General features: G+C 36.6%; 2 protein-coding genes across 4 annotated transcripts; one reads left to right on the top strand and one right to left on the bottom strand.

Annotated features, from left to right (window-relative positions):
* Window positions 1-37: 37 nt before the first annotated feature.
* Window positions 38-13831, bottom strand: LOC140891626 (vacuolar protein sorting-associated protein 54, chloroplastic). Of its 3 annotated transcripts, none has more exons than XM_073300214.1 (19): window positions 12787-13831; window positions 11296-11358; window positions 11140-11219; window positions 10604-10703; window positions 9158-9232; window positions 8262-8397; window positions 7952-8040; window positions 7174-7424; window positions 6415-6586; window positions 6236-6319; window positions 5744-6156; window positions 5093-5246; window positions 4731-4812; window positions 4381-4460; window positions 3150-3311; window positions 1916-1983; window positions 1253-1333; window positions 935-1176; window positions 38-342 (listed from the first exon to the last, which is right to left on the bottom strand). In XM_073300214.1, the coding sequence occupies exons 1-18, from the start codon at window positions 13588-13590 to the stop codon at window positions 1038-1040; spliced, it is 3033 nt and encodes a 1010-aa protein (XP_073156315.1). In that variant the 5' UTR covers window positions 13591-13831; the 3' UTR covers window positions 38-342; window positions 935-1037. The 3 variants fall into 3 exon arrangements, with proteins under 3 accessions (XP_073156315.1, XP_073156314.1, XP_073156316.1); XM_073300213.1 differs by having other exon boundaries at window positions 38-318; XM_073300215.1 differs by lacking the exons at window positions 38-342; window positions 935-1176; window positions 1253-1333; window positions 1916-1983 and having other exon boundaries at window positions 3174-3311; window positions 4381-4453.
* A 1528-nt stretch (window positions 13832-15359) lies between these two features.
* Window positions 15360-19615, top strand: LOC140887095 (vacuolar protein sorting-associated protein 2 homolog 2-like). The gene is made up of 10 exons (XM_073294130.1): window positions 15360-15571; window positions 15860-15904; window positions 17886-17920; window positions 18034-18084; window positions 18317-18421; window positions 18553-18624; window positions 18723-18794; window positions 19011-19127; window positions 19209-19264; window positions 19482-19615. Exons 1-10 carry the CDS (start codon window positions 15532-15534, stop codon window positions 19543-19545), a joined length of 657 nt encoding a protein of 218 aa, XP_073150231.1. The 5' UTR covers window positions 15360-15531; the 3' UTR covers window positions 19546-19615.
* The last annotated feature ends 461 nt before the right edge of the window (window positions 19616-20076 follow it).

Below are 20076 nucleotides of genomic sequence, written 5' to 3'. Positions count from 1 at the left end.
TTTAAAAGTACAGAGTTATTGTATAATGCCACGATAATGAAAAATAATGCCATTTTTTGAATCCTCGCTACATATTTGCTGATTTACAGGTTTACAAAGTCTACAAAATATTGCAGCAAATGAAATATAAGAAAAGAAAACATAAGGCGAAACTAGGTCAAGCAGCTTTCTTTTTTCTTTATGGTTCTTTGAATAACAAAAATGAAATAAAAATAATACAGAACCTATTACAAAGAATACATTCACTCATTCCTCGGCAAACAGGCATCCAATTCATACAAACTCCGCATCCGGAACCATAAGCAGATTATGTTACCCCTGGAAATTTCAAACAAATGGATGCTAAACAGAGCATCAATAGAAGTGGAACAGTATAAGCTTTAATAAATTAGCGAATGATAGTCGTGCAAGATAAAAGCATGATCCGAACAATACACGGGGCATTGATTTAGAGAGTTTCTGGTGGATCCCATATATCAAGTCAAGTATGTTTTACAATATGTAAGTTATTCAATCATCAACCCTTCAAAATTCCAAGATCGCCAATGTCCAACAGTAAATAAAGATATTTGTTTCAAGAATCTAAGATCCGTACATAGAGATTTGAACATCGTACAGCAAGTGAAAGAAAGGTGTTGAACTTGAAGAAGTTGACTTACAAACTACTGGGTGAGGTGAAGGCAACTGAAAGCAGCATACAATCAAGATGGCAGTAGTTGAAAAGCGACATCGGTAGAGTAGTTTGGTTGTTAAAGAAGAGAACTGAATCTATATGTCTAGATAACAGCATGAATTCAGATTCACACATCACGTCTCTCCGGCTAACTCTCCCAAACGGAAAGAAATGGAGATTTGCTAAATAAGCAAATGCGAATTCGGTAACTGTCCCACCAAAAATTTTCCCCAGCCAGATATCAGAATGAAAAACTGTTACCTTTTTTGAAGGGCCACCTTGGCTAAGAATCTTCTAGATGGAAAACCAATAATAGCAGTACCTCCTCAAGCAATTATAACAATCAACTTCCTCGCCAAAAAGTTTATTCGCCAGACTGAGACCCAAAGTGTTGTGCCAGGAATTCATCCAGAAGCCCCCAGTTTGGGGGATCCGATTTACTCAAATTATCAGAAGGTAAAGATCTGATGCATCCAAGTATATGTTGGATGTCATACTGAAGTCTGCCACAGGATAATGCAAATGATTATTATCAATATAATGCCACATCCCATATGAAGCATAAAAGGACATCAATACCTGCTTTTCGCCTGTGGAGTGCTTATCTCTAGGTGAGAAAATGCTTCAAATATTTGGGAGTGCAAGATGACCACAACTTGTCTGTAATAGAATGCAACGAATGCATTAATATAACAGAGACAGATTCCAAATGTCAACGAGCCAATAATTTTCTCCGACAATATAAACAGCTTTGGAATATTACCTTTCATTAATTTAATTGGTTCGGGAGGGAAGTCAACAACCATTTTTCAATTAAATTCATAGGGTGATGACTCAAGACATCATGTCATATTCAGGAGAAACTTCAACATAAGAACATGTCATGGTGGCAAGAAAAGTTTGGTTATTAATGTCAATTATTATTATTTATTTTTTAATAGGAAACTGAATAATATTAATAGAAGAAATGAAGAATAAAGATAATTACATGGAGAAAATAAAGATAATTAATGTAAATTATAGATCTCTGTGTGTTGCAAATCAATCTAAATTTTTTTTTGCAGTGTAAGCAAACCTCAATCCTCAACCTTCATACCCTCCAGTTTAAAGACGATCTCAAGTTAAAGCAGCATATGCAAGCTAAGCATGCTCATGGATCATAGAGCGCACAGTAAAAAACCAAAGTAAACTAAATAAGCAAACAATGAGAATCCCGTTGCTCTATTGGTGATCGATGTTTACCCAAAAATAGCCTGAACATCCTCTTCAAGCAGATGCTTAGATAATGTACGTAACAGCTGGCCGACCTCCTGTGACAAATTTAACATATTCAGTTGAAGATTCTAACATGCAGAACAGCAACAAAAACACAACAGTGCAAGGGAAAATAAGTACGTGTTTATTCATTTATTTGCACCCATAAATAAATTAAACCAAAACATGGAAAATGCCTACAAGAATTCCTGCACCAAGAAATTAAGTAAATCAACCAGGCTGAAGCATACTTGGTTCTAGCTTTCTAGCAGGTGTCTCTTTCTCATCCCACAATAAGATTTTTTTTATCTGATCAAAGTCATAAGCAGTGGCTATCACAAGATATGAAAGAGGACCGTACATAATATTCATTATGATGACACAGCTGGTTGTACTTATCCGAATGAACAAGATCCATATTTGAAGAATTCTATACTGTAACTAGATGATTCAGCTCTCAACAATTTCTTCTTTGAGAACAGATAAATACTAAAAAATGAAACTGTCATGAAACTAGTTTGTGGAACTACTCGGGCAAAAAAAATTTGAAGCCAAAAGCTTCAATCACAAGTAGGGGTGCAGCATGTCAAGCTACTCATAAGTAGCACGTGAGTTGCTCGATCAAAACTCGACTCGAACTTGATTTGACCGAGTTCGAGTTTTAATTGCTCGTCGAATAGCTTGCGACTTGCGAGCTACTCGAATAATTAATAGTATTTTTTAAGGTATATAATTATGAAATGGCTCAATTTTATTTTTCAAGCTCAAGCTCGAAGTCGAGTTCTATTACGTTACAAATGTATTCGAGCTCGAGTAACTCGATATGTTCACGAGTCGAGCTCAAACTTGAAAATGAATATTTGATTGAGTTCGAGTCGAGCTTGAGCCAACAAGATTTGAATTGACTCGAGCTCGAGTAGTATGACACTCGAGCTCGACTCGAATTGTCTCGTGTGCACCCCTAATCACAAGTATTTAGATTAGTCAATTACTAAGCAGGCCATAGAAGCTTCCACATGAGAAAATTGTAACCACACTACAAAGCACAAATAAAGTTACAAAATAGAACTCATCAACCAGAAACAAACTCCTAAAGGTACAAATTGTAATAGATGAAAGTACCATGCATCCCATGGACTTGCCTCGCATGGTCAATATCGCAGATAAGACTTTCTCAACAATCAATAATAATATATATAAAGTTGGGAGTTCGGTTCCATACCTTGGTAAGAGACCGAGCAAACTGACTAGGTTGTAACTCAGTATCCACAGATCTATTCCAACCTTCAACAATTTGTGCCATGCTCCTCAGATGCAGAAGCAACCTTTCTCTCATTATTTGAACCAGCTTGGAGTGAATCTCATCTCGGTGATTTTTGTAATCCTAAAGTAAATAAATAAACAGTACTATTATGAACCACACTCAGAAACAGAAAAGATCAAATGTCTGGTGACTCTGACATATACTGAAGTTTCCCTGGGAAAAGTTTGCGGTGATTCAAATATTGAGTTTCATTACATGGATCAAGGAAACAAATCTATGAGGGCATAAATGTATTGGTAATTTTACCATTATCAGATTATTATTATCACTCTTCCCGAAAATAGCTCTCTTGTCACCACAGACTGATCAATCATATCAGAGAACTGTTTTGACAGTTAAAAGATACCAGAGAATCCTCTTGGAAGAGAAAAACTAGTAGACTTAACAATAGCACAATAGAAACTCAGTTTTAACATTCTAACCCTGATCCAATGCTATCAGATCGCTCATGTATGAACAGATGATAGAATTTCTTCATCTTACGTCAGATACTACAATCACTCTTTATGCTCAAGCCTTGACCTTCTACAACTGATTTCTTACAAGGTAGTTGAATCCAATATGATTGTGTATTCGATGATACAACTTTGTACTAACTAACAAGCAATGACATGAACTCCCACCACAAAATTATTTAGTACATAGTATTCTAAAGTTGCATTTGGATTGATGGACTTGATTGGAATTTGGAGGGAGGGATTTGATTTGAAGAATGTATTTCAAATTACACTCACGTTGAGTGTAATTGAAATCCAGCACAATTACCATTGATTTTTTTCGTTTACAATCAAATAATCAACTAATATCACGTTGAGTGTATTTGAAATCCAACACAATTACCATTGATTTTTTGTTTACAATCAATTACTATTTGATATAGCGGCTTTGGAATTCAATTGAATTTTATTCATCCAAATAAGTCAAGAAATTTCAAGTCCATTTCTAAGCACAACTACGGGAATGCAAGGGGATTCATAGATATGAGATCCACGTCATGGTGACTTTTGAGGTACTGACATCATACAAAGATAATGCACACTACTTTATCAGTACGTATTTCAGTGAAGTGGTAGATAAATTGTACTACAGATTTTTTTAAAAAAAAAACAACAATCGCTGCTTCTCTTACCGTTGCTACACGACCAATCTCTATCTGTAATAGCCCCTTGTAGGTGTCAGGAACTTTGAGCAAGAGAATCCTCCTAATTTCTTGGCACGCAATGTAAAACATCAGCCATTAGAATAAACCTCCAATTTTTTTCTAAGGAAAATCTTATTTGATTAAATGGACTCTGACTCTTTCTCTCAATTTTGCTAAGAAATGATGAGGGTAACAATGAAACTTTTTGATGGCATATCATAAATTTTTTTACTTACAACTAAAAAAAATCAAATGATGATGTTGTTTACGTAGGGAAAAAAAAAAGCATGATATCATAGCACAATATTATTGCCTAACAGGACATAACAACCACCTACCGGGGATGATGGCGTATGTGAAGCTGATAACCTGGCTAGCCATAGCCAAGTGTCTAGCGGTAATAGATTTCAAACCTGAAACCTGAAACAAAACAAATGAAAGTAGAATAAAATTGGATCAAAGTATATTATCCACTCATCAACTAAATATGGATCCTAGTCAAGTAGTTAACATCAAATAAAAACCCCTCACGTGATCACAGAAAAAATATATTTCTCCAAGAGACACTGAACATAACAGGAATATATAATCGATCACATCAGCATGAAACCCTCACTTGCAATGTATAAAGATTAATTATCAAATAATCTAAAAGTCAAAAAGACTACATCCAGCTCAAAAGAATATTCTTGACTAGTACCTGTAAGGCATTCGCTCCAAGCACAAGATGAGCAGTCCTTGAATTGAAAAACTTTAAGATCTCAGCAACCCGGTGAACTATTTCCGCAGATAGACTGGGTAAACAATCGTTCATATCTATGTACTCTGACATCATCTTCACTAAATACAATCCACTGAAGCAACCAACGAAAAAAGCATTGTAGTTAAAGCCGGTACAAGGACCAAAACAGTGTAACAATCAAGTTAAAAATTCATATATGATATGTTCATAGTATATGATTGGACTATTCGGTCAGACGCAAGGAGACATGGACAACATGAAAATGTAGGCATAACCAATACCAACCAGTAATAATAAGCTAGAACTGAAATATTAGCAAGGGCATGATACACATAAAACTTGGCAAAGTGGAAGAAACAAAGCCACCCAAGATGACGAGCCACCATTCAAATTAACCATTCACATTACCCACAACTCCAGCAAAAGTCCAAGTTCATCAAAGTTTATAGCATTCCAACGATATCTGGCAGTATCAGGAGGACGAAGGTTTTCTTTTTTAGGGGTGGGTGTGCAATGGCGAAGTGTATTTTAGCAAAGCCTTTCATTTACAATAATGTTTAACCAAGGAAGATAAGCAACACAATGGCTTATGTGATCATGATAGCTCACCAGTTCACCATGTGATATCCAACACCTTTAAAATAAAGCATTCGAAGGGAAGATTTTCCACGTTCCTTAATGCTGGTACTGTTACCATGAGCGGAAGTACTAACATCAGAATTGCTGGCCCCGCTCAAGCGTGATGATTCAGTATTTGGCATATGATCCAGATATGTCCCATTAGAATTAGGCTTCTCGATATGTGGAGATGAATTTGATGGACCAGCATCCACTGTGGCTGCATCATCATGGCTTGATACCAAGTCACTAGAGCTTGAAGTGAGATCACCAGGAGCTACACCATTATTTCCAGAAGGTTCGGGTTCAGCATAAGAGAACAATGTGACAATGGTCTGAAACTCATCCGGCACATCTATCTCAGCCCAATTTTCTTGGTCAAGTAAAGCCCTCATCTTAGCCATCTGCATTACCAGCAAAAAAGTCACTTGACTTGAGCAGGACTATGGTAAATACAACAATACTGGTCGGAAGGGTACTAACTCGAGATTCGTGCTGGAAATCAATAAAGGATTTCGCTTGTGATTGTAGTGTTCCACGAATGCTATATCCCAACCTTCCACCAATCTGTTTATGGTGAGCATAATATGGTATCAAATTTGCGATGATACAAAGCTCTATCGCTGGCAGCATCAAAACAAAAGGTAATAAATACAAGATACCTTTTCTGTTGAACTTATAAATTCCTGGCTGATGTTATAAACACCAAGGAAGTCCTGCAATCTAAGCTTTGGGTGAATTTGAGAACGGATTCCAACAATCTTTGCCCATCTACCATGAGCAGCATCACAAGCTGCAAACAGAGCTTCCGCATTCTCCCTTAAAATATCAGCTCTGTCCAGCCAAAAGAAATTCTTAAATATCTTCACAGGACACACGGTGAAATATTTCCAGAATTATGATCACATTTTGCTCAAGCATTACAACACAAAATTGTTATTTTAAAGATAATAATATAAATAAAAGTGCAGATTATATAGGTGAGAATAAACTTCATATAAACCAGTCCTTAATGGGAAAGCAAGGTTTGATATCCATCTCATCAGTCCATATCTTGAATCTGGGATCATATAGCAACTCTGAAAAATTACCATTGTTACTACAATAAGATTTTGCAGCCAAGAATATATGTGGCACTTGTAACTCCAACTACAAAGCAGAATCAATAAATCTAACAGGCTGACAATTCTAGAGCTAAGTTTTTTTGTGTCATGCCCAGGGCACCTATAGCAACCACTTCATATCCGTTTTTCCTTTACAAAAATGAATAACTTCAGCTGCTACAGAAGTCCAATTGTAACAATTATAGCTATTTTGAACTTACATTTCAACCAATGTGGGACAAGGGTATCACATTCTGAGTCACCCCAAATACAGGACTGGTGCTACCAACAGTAAAAAACAAGAGAAAGAGTTTTCACCTAAAATTTCTTGAGAGACTTGGATTTGTAGCATCATATCCCCTTCCCTGGATTGATGAAACCCTTGCGGCATTCTGGGAATAATGTGGTACAAAGGAACTGACATGACCATCAGAGTCTGGAGCTGCTTCTGGAACTGCTGCACCATGTGCAATTGCAGCAGCAACTGAAGCAGCAGCATAGTGGCCATCAATATTTCCCATGATCCATTCAATTGCTCTTTTGACTTCAGAAGCTCGCAATAAGCGCGTCTGCATTCACTAAATCAAAGGAATGTAAGGTAAGATTGTAAAATACATTAACCAATAAATATTTGCAGTACAAACACACGTTATTTTCTTCCTGAACAAATATGTCTAAATGCAAATCAGGTATATCCTCATGAAAAGCTTGGGTAAAAAAGTTGTGGGGCTTATTAGTTATACAAACGAGAATTACACAAACTAAAAAATGTATTAAATACGTGGCCTAGAACACCTCCAAAATTATAAGAACTTATTCTACAAGTCCTGTTTAAATCAAGGACTCTTTACAGATTATATTACCCACCAAGTAGACTTCTTTCCAGATAAAAAATTTCAAAACTTTCCCTGGGATTTAGTTTCTATGAAGCGCTGAGTGCTGTGAAATGTGACCCTCCAAGAGAAACTAGTCTTGTTTGAGTCAAGAATAGGTAAATGGTTGACTTCTCCTAGCAAAAGATTTATATGCTTTGATAGACACAGAAATATAATCTAGAAAAAAAAAAAAGTAACAAAAATTGGCAAGCTTACATTACCTGCACTGTCTTGAAAATTTCCTCCAAAAGTTTAAGAAAGCTCTCAGGTGATAGGCTCTTCAACTTACTTCCGAGAGACGAACCTCCACCTGAATCAGTATCAAGGAATGAAGACAAAAGAAAAGGATCTCAAACTAAGGGAGGAGTTTGAAGGAAAGTGTCTCATAGAGATGTCCGTTATTGATTTTGATTTGTCAATCAAAAGGGGGGGAAAAGGTGGACTAGCAACATCCTGTGCACAAGTAATTGTTGTAAAACAGATGCAGTTTTTGAAAGTAACAGAACATCATTATAGTGTGTGTGAACCAACCATCTGCATCCGCCATCCCCTCTCCAGAGATGGTATCTGACTCCAATGGCCTATTCTCAACCATTATTTTGACAGAGGTCTTTATATCAGAAGCAAGTGTATCACAATAGATTCTCAACACTGCGGGCAATTTTCCCTGAAAAATTTAAATGTCAGGAAACAATTTATAATTTCCACGTGAGTAGAGAATAAACAATTAAGGCGGGTCAATAAGACTACCCACTATCTGTTTAAGTGAGCAAAATATGGAGCACATGCGATGAAAGCTACCATCTAACATTGTTTAGCACACAAAACATCATACACCGTGCTACAAGAACAAATGAAAATATATATTTCCTTGCCAACCTACTACCAACCACAAGAATAGTCAACAAAATGTGACAGTAAGGTAATGATAATTTTGTTACACTTCAACAGGTTTCTTACAACTTACCTGAAAGTTGGATTAAAATGAACTGAAGCACATTAGGCAAAAGAGAGAAAAAAAGAAGTTTGGCTCTTGTAGATGAGTCAATTTAAGATCTAAGCAGGCGATGTATATGATACAACCATTTGCTGGGTTGGTAATGCAACCAATTTGCAACTGAATGAAGTGGAAAGACTTCCCAGATGTGAAAGTTCAAGATAACCAGTTATCATGCAAAGAAAATGGCAAAATCATTTTCCCACATATCCCACAGATTTGAGTTTACCAAGTGCATGCATTATTGCAGTTCACGATGACATACCGCTAAGCAATAGCAAACACGATAATATCTAAGTGTAAGACCAGAAACCATTTCACATGCCACTGACAATAAGCAAAATAATGCAGGAACACAGATAAGAAGCCATCATTTAAGACAGATTTTAGTAAGAGATGATAAGGATGCAAAATAAATATGATGTCTCACCGTCCTAAGCAATCCAATGATGAGAGGAAGAAGCTGGTCTTGAAAATGAGAGGATCGTTCCTCCATCAGTCTAACCTGAAAATTAGTACAGTACTCAGTAAAGTTTGCAATCAGATTATGTAAAAAACTCTGGCAAGCAACAACTTATTTGTTTCATCCAAATAGCACAATCTGACTGAGAAATCAGCAAAAAAACAATATTAGTATACAATATGTTAAAGAATAGACTTGGACCAACTCACCCCAAAAGCTGGCTCAAGGAAGAGGATTGTCTTTGTCTATATATTAAGCTCTAGGAGGATTGTCTTTATCTATGTATTAAACTCCCAAGATATTTACCCAACCAATGTGGGACACAACTAACACACCGCTCACGCCCAAGAATGAAACGACTGGAGCGTGGAGACATTAACGGGTCGCTCAACTGTGGACCTAACTCACCCCAAAAGCTAGCTCAAGGGGGAGATTGTCTTTGTCTATACATTAATCTTAGGATTATTGTCTTTGTCTATATATTAAACTCTCAGTATATTTATCCAACCGATGTGGGACACAACTAACACACTAACACAGTAATCAGAAGGTAAGCAACAGTCACAGTAGAAAAGATTTGGTCAAATCAAGTCCAACAATGTGGACGGTAAAACAACCTGAAAATAGGCATAGCTCAGATCACATAGATATTAGGGAGTCAAATATAACATGAGATAAAGAGATTTTGAAGGAAAGTTTCAAAACTAGGAAACAAGTCGACTTTCTCAACAAAAAACAAGGAAGCAACTCGACATATATGGCCAACGCAAAGTTTGGAGCATAAATCAAACCTTAAACAAGGCATTTTTTATGGACTCAAGTCAACTGGTAGTTTACTAAAAAGAGTATACAAAACCTAAGCCAGTCATAAAACGAGTATAAGTTAAAGTTATATATCTTTTCTAAAATGAAACGCAGGACAAATAAAATAATAATACTACAAACACACATAAATAAAAACTGTACATATGCACATATCTGCTGAAACCATTTAAAAAGACAATGCACACTAAGTGTAAATAAATAGAGGACAAGGAAAGTTAAGGGAGAACAAAGAGTCCATGTCTCACAAGCATATTCCACCTCTACTTTACAAAGATGAAGCAACTCCACTATAACAGAATCACAACTCATTTAAATGCTCTAACTGTAATCATGAGACTATCAGAGACTCGCCCTACAAGAAAGTTAGGGAATCAAAATATTGATTAGAATATTTATAGAAAAAAGTAGCATATAACTTATGAATCAAACTACTGCAAATCTACAACTTTGTTCTTATGTGCCCTATGTGAAACTCCAAGAACATGATCCTATCGACCAAACAACCTTCAAGGAAAAAAAGAAGATAATTGGCCACAAATGATATCTGTGATCATCAACATATCAATACATATACAACACTTATCTTACTTCATCGTTTGTTCCATCAAAGACGAAGGTAGATGTAGTAACCGATAGATCATTGTCAGGACCACGCAACGATGCACGGACAAACTCTGCTGAAAGAATGCTACAAGAATGAATCTGATGAGTCAAACATCAAATTACTATACATCATAAGTCCATAATCAAAATGCATTTATTGGAACTTATTCCACAAAATATACAGTTGCATTAAGCGGCCAGAAAACAAAAAAAAAATTTTAGTCAAAGAACCCTGAGACGACAAGCACCAAAGTCACCGTCCCTCACGCAAAAGCCAACTGATCAGAAGGGCTAAAAATTTAAAATTTCAAACATCTACTACAAGGAAGACAACTTTCACTAACAGGTTAGAGTAAAATGGTCCGCTGTCCGCTGGTTTAAGGCTGTGGATCGAACATCACATGACCAAGACGTCCATCCTTAATATTGTTATCAGAGCCTTACAGGTACAATGTAGGAGATATGAAAAAATATTAAGAACCTCACAATTCTCGTCATCTAAGCATGAATAGGCAGCGAACCTGTTAATAGTGTCAATTGAAGCTGCTACATGATCACGAAGATGGCGGAAGCAGTGAAGACCAATCAGCTCATCTCCATCCTATCAAAAAATTTAAAAATTTGCAAGGTTCGCCAAATGGAGGAATAAGAAAAAAATTCTCACAATTTGGACCTACCAATAGATTCTGTAGATCATCGATAATATCTAAAGCTCCAACACAATCTGCAGAGGCGACAAGCTGCAAAAACATTAGGTAACAAAAATTGTAAGTCAATACAATCTTGTCACCTTCCTAGCAATGCCTATAAATGAGACATACTCCAGGATCTCATTTACTGAAATTCATTATGCTACACGAAAAGGCTAAAACATATAATCTTGGGATCTTCTCAGATAAACTATACAGCAACACGCATGCAATTCAGCACACGCTGTACAGTTGTACTGCAGCACATCTAGTGCCAATATAAGCTTCCAATAGCTTATACATTCCAATGCTTCAAAATTATGAAAATGAATTGAGCAACATCATCAACTTCCAAAAGACAGTTAATGAAATCCTACCGCAACTATATCCAAATAGATTTTGTAAATGCCGAAAAAATTGACGGAATGAAATCATTTTTAAAATCAGCTTCAATGTTCCCAAATTAAGGCCAGCTATAAAAAAATTTCAAATCTAACCCTGGAAATAATAATATCTTAAATAAGGCATCCAAATCTTGAAAAGTGAAAGGTCGACGAAGAGAAATACTCAAAATTAGAGTTAATAAAGTAGCAGACAATATATAAAACGGAAATAATGGAAAGTAGGATGAATCAATTTGGGAGCTCACAATATCCATTGATTGTGTTTCTATAAATTTGTATCTCATGCCACTGACAGAGCTATGAGTTCTGCTTACTGCTAAGATGGAGGAACGTGCAATAGAACCCATTTCAGGAAGGTAAACCTACAAATATATTTGGGGGAAATTCTAATCTTCAAATAACGCAATCCAGACACAAAAAACGTAGGTGCCGTGCGTGGTAACTGATTGGGCATCATACAGTAATCTCTAGTGTGCACCACAATGCCGAGTCATTGCCTTGTACCATGCAAAAGTAATTTTTATATATATATATATATATATATATATCCTGTACTATGGAGAAATCATGGAAAATAGGATGAATCAATTTGGGAGCTCACGATATCCATTGATTGTGTTTCTATAAATTTGTATCTCATGCCACTGACAGAGCTATGAATTCTGCTTACTGCTTAGATGGAGGAACGTGCAAAATAAGTATAGAACCCATTTCAGGAAGGTAAACCTACAAATACATTTGGGGAAAATTCTAATTCTAATCTTCAAATAATGCAATCCAGACACAAAAAACATATGTGCCGTGCGTGGTAACTATTGGGCATCAGACAGTCATCTCTAGTGTGCACCAAAATGCTGAGTCATTGCCTTGTACCATGCTAAAGTATTTTACATATATACAGTACTATGGAGAACATGATTGGGTTCTAATTGACATTAAAAAAACAGGTGGATCTGGAAGTAATTGTCATTGTCAGCGATGATTGTGTTGTCATGCACATCGATTTCATCAAATACAGTGTGCCAACAGTAGTGGTATCATCTTTAAGCATATACTTCGTGATAAGAGAACTCACTAACTGTAGGGTGGAGAGACCCTGATTGACTGACATCACCAGCCCAAGCTTATTCTGCAATGCAATCGAATCTCCACGTTTCATGCTGAGCTCTTGAACCCTCCTAGCTGAACCCACCAAATCTGAATCCAGAAGTCTGATTGTCTCCTTAAGCTCCCTAACCCTCCTGCACCCTTCCACGATCTTCGCATTCAAATCTTCCAACTGCCCCTGTGCCTCGAAAAACGAGCTTGAACGCAATGAAATCTCCCTCACCAAATGTAGCTCCACCACATCCAAATACTGCGACAGCCGCTCCTGCAATGCGAAATTCTCCGACGTTGTTCTGAACGGGCAAGCTGTCTTAAACGTTGCGCCATCCTCCAATTCAAAATCTTCTTTGAAATATAGCGCCGGAACCTCCCTCAGGCATGCCACCAACGCCTCACCCGCAGCAGTGGGAGTCAAATTCCCCTCGAGTCCTAGGTCATCCCTGTCATGCTGCTTGAGAATGTCGACGAATCGAGAATGAGAATCATATATAGACGATAGGTAAGTGGCGAAATCGGATCTGCTGAGTTCTGATCCGGGTTTTGGTACGGATGGCAGAGGGGCGAATTCCGGGGCGGGGACAGAAGTGGAGGAAGACCACCAACCAACGACTGATGAAGAAGGATTAGGATTGTTTAGAATGGAGGAGAAGCTTTGGCTACTCGAATCGGTGATTGATTTCGACAATGATGAAACGGTGAGATTGAAGGGTTTCCTAGGGTTTGCAGTCGGGGATTCCGAACTTCCCGGCGATCGAGAAGACGGTGAATCCATTTCCGTCAATAGATTTGATATACAAACCTATGAACTACCCCCGAATAGCACAAACAGTGGTTTCGAGAATCTGATTGAAATTTTACATGCGATCTTGATCTTCTAGCGGCCACAGATCGTAAACAATGGCCGTGACTCGGTGGTTCTCGGAGAAGTGAGCAGTGACTGGATCTCAGATGAGAAGTGGAGGTGGGGGAGATGTGAGAACCGGGTTGAAGATGTTGTATTGGATCACCCGGTTGGAGGCATTTAACGGGTATATAATTAACATTTTACACTTTCTTTAATTTGTAATTTATAATTTATAACTAGTACCCGCACACGCGTGTTGTATGTCTTCTATTGTTTATTTTTTATCTGAAAATAATAAATAATAATAATAATAAATAGTGAAATTAAAAAATTAATATTTTTTTGTAAATAAATATTCATGAAATGACAAAAAAATATAATGAAAATGACATATGCATAATTACATAACCATTGAAAGATAAAAATCAAGATGGTGTTCATACCAAGAGACCACTTGTTTTTACATAATATATAGTATTATATTAGATATAATAATGGAAAAGTATTGTTTTTTATGTCAAAAATAATATTTTTGCTCTAAAGTCCATAAAAATGATCTGTTCTACCCGTCATGATCGAAGTTAATAAATGGATCGAGCTGCCCCAAGGGTAGTCCAAGTTGGTGGAGCAGGTGAACTCTTGGACAAATGTCAGGAGTTCAATTCCCCCTGCCAACACTTTCTTGAACTAGCCTGTCACACAGGGTTTGCTTAGTGTGATTTACCTGAGTAGTGTAGTTTGCAGGTTATTGCGTTAATCCGAGAGTTTACCCAAAGCGCACCGAAAAATAGCTCACAAAAAAATAAATGAATCGAGCTCAAACACCTACACGAAAGGAAATCCCAAGCTAAATTTAAGATTTTTCAAAAAATAAAATGGTTTATACACAAATTTTATTGCCCGGATAACATATTCTGATTTATTTCAAAAAAAAAATTCATATTCTATTTTATATAAAAAAAAACATATTCTATTTAGAGAAAAATCTATACATCCACATTATGTTATAAATCTCGGAACTATTATAACTGTTTTGGTATGATCTTCCTAAGTTTGATGTAAATACTCAAATGATATAAAAATTTTATTTGATCCGTATATTTATTCATACAATATATGTTGGAATTCGGGAGCACTATCTGAGACGAAGATGTAATAATATCGAATCAACTCAAATAAGATATTTTGAATTTGAAGATGTCCAACTCAAATCGAGTAGATAAATCATATATCTTGTGTTTTTTTTTTCTTTTCTTCTTCCTTTTTGAGGGAAAAAAACAGCCACATTGGTATCAAAATTTATCGATCAATGGTTTACAAATTAAAACTTGTAATATAATTATATCAAGCTAGATATTAGATAAAAAATATAAAAACATAATAAAGTTAAAACCAAATGAATTAATTTTATATCGGAGAAATTAACGAGCTCAAATTAAAAAATTAACCCAGAGCTCATATTTAAATTTGTTCAAGCGCTGATCTGGGCTATTGGGCCTTGCGATGGAACTACTGTAGGTTGATGTACTTATTGGGCTGGACTTTTTCTTTTGAAATTTTGGGCTTTTTAACTATGCGTAATGGGATACAGCGGTGGCCGATCGTCACCCAAAATTACAACGGCTACTAAATTCTAACCGTTGGATTGGCAATTATACGACACACGCTCCCCAAAGCAATCGTCCGCTTCAGAACTCTCCTTCATGTGCTGACAGTGAGAAATCAAGAAAATTGCTCTCAAAAACTTTGCAGTCAAATTAAACCCCTGAAGATTTCTCTCCCATATCTCTCAAATATGCGTGCTTTTCTATTCTAGGGTTCGTTGGCACCAAACCCCTCACCAGTTGTCTGTTTCAGCATACAACGAGAATGAATCTCAACATTTTCAAGAAGAAAACTTCGCCTAAAGGTAACCTTTTTATGTTTCAGTTTTGTCATTCCGATCATGGGTGTTGGGCTTTTTTCGAGTCTTTCGTATGATTTGTCCTGCTTCATTGTGCTACATGAATTCTGTCGCTAAATTTTCACCAATTTTGACTGATCTTCTCTACTGGAGTGGTCACGACTTCAATTAATGTTATTGTTCCGAAGAAAGATGTTCTTTTAGCGTCTTTTTTTGTCTCTCGTCATTTCTGGTGTTGGGGAGTGTTGAATTGGCCAGAAGAATTTGATGGATGACAATGCCATGTTTTTACAGATGCACTGAGAACCAGCAAAAGGGAGATGACGATTGCCACGAGAGGTTAGAAACTCACATATATTGCATGGTCCTAACATCATTCAACTATTGTTGTTGTATCCTTAAAATGTTAGATTTAAATCATCTTTAAAAAATTATAATGATGTGATTTGCATCTAAACTACCTGTGTCAAGGACTTTGAAGTATATTCCTAGTAATACCAAAGTATTTAAAAAGGAAGAACGCATAATGACTTCAAATATATGTGGGGATGGCAACGGGGTGGGTTCGGAGCGGCCAGGAAAAACCTGGTCCCAACCCGCCCGCCTCAAAATCCGGGTTGGACCCAGGAAAAACCCATTGTTATCCCTAAATAAATATATGTACTTGGTTAAGGTGCATCATAAATATATATATAATATACATATATAAATTTATATATGTGCGGGGCGGGTCTACCCAAACCCCGGACAAGTCCCCGACCTGGTTGACCTGGCCCCGTCCCGCAACCCGTTTGAGGGTTTGAACCCGCACAATACGGGGCGGGTTTCATACAAACATACAAACAACCTGGCTCATTGTCATCCCTAAATATATGCACTTGGTTAAAGGTCCATCATAAGGCAACAATAATTGAAAGGTGTGGTGAGTTGGCCATGGCTATTGAGTTGTTCAAAATAGTATTTGCATGATTTTGTTCCGTTTTGTTTTTAGTCTCTCAAGTTGCATGGAAAATTCAGTCGGGGATAGGTTGTTTTGTCGCCAACAATATAAATCTATTCCATAATGGTTAGTGATGCGAATGGAATGCATATTATGTTACTAGCTTTTACAAGATTGTATATAGTTTGTGGACATCGATTATACAGAAGTGTAACCACCAAATGGTATAAAAGAGAAAACATACTTGTTTGTATCAACGGTCATTGAAATGCAAATATAATTAAATTTTCCCGATTTTAATTCTTCAGGAGGTTAGCTACCTCGAATTAGCTATCGTATCATTTGGTGCTCTCATTGCTTTTTTGAATAATTGAATTCTTGAATAGTTCAAGTTATCACGGTGGAAGAAATAAAAGCAACAAAATTTGACAAAATTCTGTCAAATCTTAAAATGCATTGAGAAAATTTCAAAACCTTCAAAAAGGATTTGGAAGTAGTGAAACAAAATGTGGCGGGATATAAATACAACGATGGAAGAAAACTTCGAGAAGCAACAAGAACCAAGAAAAGCCATATGTTATGCGAGAGGGAGCATGAGGCAAGTATGCGAGAAGGAGAATGAAAGTGTTTTATATAGAGGGTGGAGAAGGATCTCAGCTGATGATGATCCTGGGAACCGAACTGTTGGCCCAAGAAGACGAGTGGTCGGCCCATCAGACATGAGATCAGCAACGTCAGACTTGTTTCTTGCAAGTAAGGATCGAGAATGCTCTAATGGAGTTAGGACTCACCCATTTGGTTGCCAACGTATTCTGTTGACAGTATTCCAAAAAACCTTCCGGGATGTGAGTTGGATGGGTTCTTTTGCCAAAGAGGGTCAACTCAAGGCAAACACATCTACTGCTTGTGGGCACCAAGAATTCCATAAAGGCAGAGCAAAGGGGAAGGTTCAAAAGGCGTATGCAGGGCTGAACAAAAGCAAAAAGAGGCTGCAAAGGATGAACCGAGGGCCAAACATATAGTTGTTTGGGAATTCCAAATGCCGTGGAGTTGTAGGTTTTATCTAGTAGCCTATTTCTTTGAGGAAGACTCGTGGCTTAGATGCTACAACAATTCACCTTGAGAACAAGTTGCATCACGAGGGGGTGGGTAACGATGCGAAGATGGAAAGGAGATTGTGTGAAACCTGTTGGTATAGATGAGAAACAAACTTGTATTAGTGGTCATTGAATGCAAATGTAAGGAAATTTGTCACTCAGTTCTTGTTTTTCTCTTCTTCCAATCTTCATTCTTGAGGAGGCTAGCTACCTCGAATTAGCTATTGTATCAGATTTTACATTTGCATAAGTTTCTCTATTGATATGTTCTATGGAATCACAGGGATTGAACGTGAGATTGCATCTTTACAAATGGAGGTATGTTTTTATCCCACAGTGTTATATCTTTCTGATCCTTTTGAATGTCCCCTTTATTTATTTTTGTGTGTCATATTACTTACGAGAAATCTCGTTGTTAACTACTATTTTAGGAGAGGAAATTGGTAGCAGAGATCAAGAAAACGGCTAAAACAGGAAATGAGGTGAGTTTTAATGACGAATTCTTTTATATAGATAAATAATATAATAAACAATAAAATATGCCCCTGCGGCCTATCAGATTTTCTCTCTGTAGCTTTTCATTGGGTACACTTGAAGGACACCAGAAAATGCATATAATTCCATAAAATAATCTGAGAAAATGCAAGAAATAGGCACAAGAATCAGATTTTGAAAGCTAAATTTTAGTAACTTGCTATTTTCTTGGCAAACTAGGCTGCCACAAAAATCTTAGCTCGTCAATTAGTTCGGCTCCGGCAGCAAATAACAAACTTGCAAGGGAGTCGTGCCCAGATCAGAGGTGTGGCAACTCATACTCAGGTGATCACTGTGACCTTGGGTAAATCTCGACCTTGGAAATGATGACATTACATCATCTAGAGATTCTTTATTTCTTGGTGTATAACTGTTGTGCTTCTCATGTGTTCTGAACATTCTTACCACATGTGTAGGCATTGTATGCCAGTACTTCAATTTCAACTGGTATGAAAGGTGCAACCAAAGCCATGACCGCCATGAACAAGGTAGGCGTTTCTACTTGATCTTTTTGCTTCTGTTTCAAGTAATTAAAATGAGATTTTCATAGATTCAGTTAATTAATTTGTTTTTCATTTTCTTTTAGCAAATGGAACCTGCAAAACAAACTAAAATGATCAAAGAATTCCAGAAAGAGGCAGCGCAGATGGACCTGACGGTAAACTTTCAACTTTATAGATTCGCGTTTGTTTCTTTATGAGCATTTTCGGAAAAACAAACATCATGTTGAAATAAAAATATTCGGGACTAAGGTAAAAAGTTTTTGCTATAGGTTAATCTAAGTTTGCCAATTTCCCTCTTTGCCGTGTTTATCTCCTGCTAGACCTTTTCTTCAATCTGATTACATATATTACCAAAATGATATTCCTTTCAGATTGAAATGATGTCGGATGCGATTGATGAGACGTTAGACAAAGATGAGGCTGAGGAAGAGACTGAAGAACTTACCAACCAGGTGCTTGATGAGATTGGCGTCGACATTGCATCACAGGTTTGTTTCAGTTCATCTCTCCACGCATAAAGTTCTCTCATACATTCCTGGATTCTGATACCCACCTTCTTTGAGTAACAGCTATCCTCAGCTCCAAAAGGACGTATCACATCAAAGAAAGCTGAAAATGCTCCCAGGTATGTGTCATTTTTTGGAGCACCATCTCTCGAAAACCTTCCATTTTTTATTTAAAAACCTTGTCTCTGGATTCTTCCATGTATATCATTGCACACAGCATTCATTACAACCTCATCTGGTTCGTTTCTTGAACTTTTTCTCCATCCGAAGGCTATATGATGCTTGAAGTTACTCTTATATAGGTTGCTATAAATGCTTTTTGTGTGAATTTTCCAGTTCTGTTGCATCCACTGATGTTGAAGACCTCGAGAAAAGGCTGGCATCCCTTCGACGAATATGATGAATGAAACTGTAGAATCCATTGCTTACTTCGAAACATCATATGCTGTAAAACATTATTATGAGATCTGATAATTTTTATTGATTCGTTTGTTATTATAACTTTCATGTTGAAACTTATGCGTTAAGATAGCAGCAGACCAATCCAACGATCCATATTAAAAAAATAATTAATCACTGATAATATAACATAATATTATTGACTGTGAAATTGTTCACATCTGCCATATAGTATATGTATTTTATAAGAAGAGAAAATAACAAAAATGATATACGTTTGTGTAATTTTTTTTTTAAATCTTTTGAGTTAAATTATATTTTGATTTTTCGTGCTAGTTGGATTGTTGACATATTTCGAAAAATGCTGGCATGTCTTGTGAAAAATAAAAATCCAAATTTGAAACTGAGAAGACCATTTTGGTTATAATCTCCTCTTAAAAACATATGTATATTCTTCTCTGTGATTTCTAATTTGTCCATATTATTTTATATTTTTTTATATATCATATTTTTCAAATTTGTTTTTTTTCCA

The sequence above is a fragment of the Henckelia pumila genome, chromosome 3, assembly GCF_033568475.1.
Source record: "Henckelia pumila isolate YLH828 chromosome 3, ASM3356847v2, whole genome shotgun sequence".
Taxonomy (NCBI): Eukaryota; Viridiplantae; Streptophyta; class Magnoliopsida; order Lamiales; family Gesneriaceae; genus Henckelia; species Henckelia pumila.
The sequence above is the reverse complement of the archived record's forward strand: the minus strand, read 5'-3'. Positions and strand labels throughout refer to the sequence as shown.

What these genes read in the sequence shown, in the direction of transcription:
- LOC140891626 (XM_073300214.1), bottom strand. Translation starts at nt 13,590, where the DNA reads ATGGATTCACCGTCTTCTCGATCGCCGGGAAGTTCGGAATCCCCGACT. An exon ending in TTATAAGTTCAACAGAAAAG is followed by an intron (nt 6,320 to 6,414) that starts GTATCTTGTATT and finishes CACCATAAACAG; the next exon opens with ATTGGTGGAAGGTTGGGATA. An exon ending in CACATACGCCATCATCCCCG is followed by an intron (nt 4,461 to 4,730) that starts GTAGGTGGTTGT and finishes TTGCGTGCCAAG; the next exon opens with AAATTAGGAGGATTCTCTTG.
- LOC140887095 (XM_073294130.1), top strand. Translation starts at nt 15,532, where the DNA reads ATGAATCTCAACATTTTCAAGAAGAAAACTTCGCCTAAAG. An exon ending in CAGCGCAGATGGACCTGACG is followed by an intron (nt 18,795 to 19,010) that starts GTAAACTTTCAA and finishes TATTCCTTTCAG; the next exon opens with ATTGAAATGATGTCGGATGC. An exon ending in GCGTCGACATTGCATCACAG is followed by an intron (nt 19,128 to 19,208) that starts GTTTGTTTCAGT and finishes TTTGAGTAACAG; the next exon opens with CTATCCTCAGCTCCAAAAGG.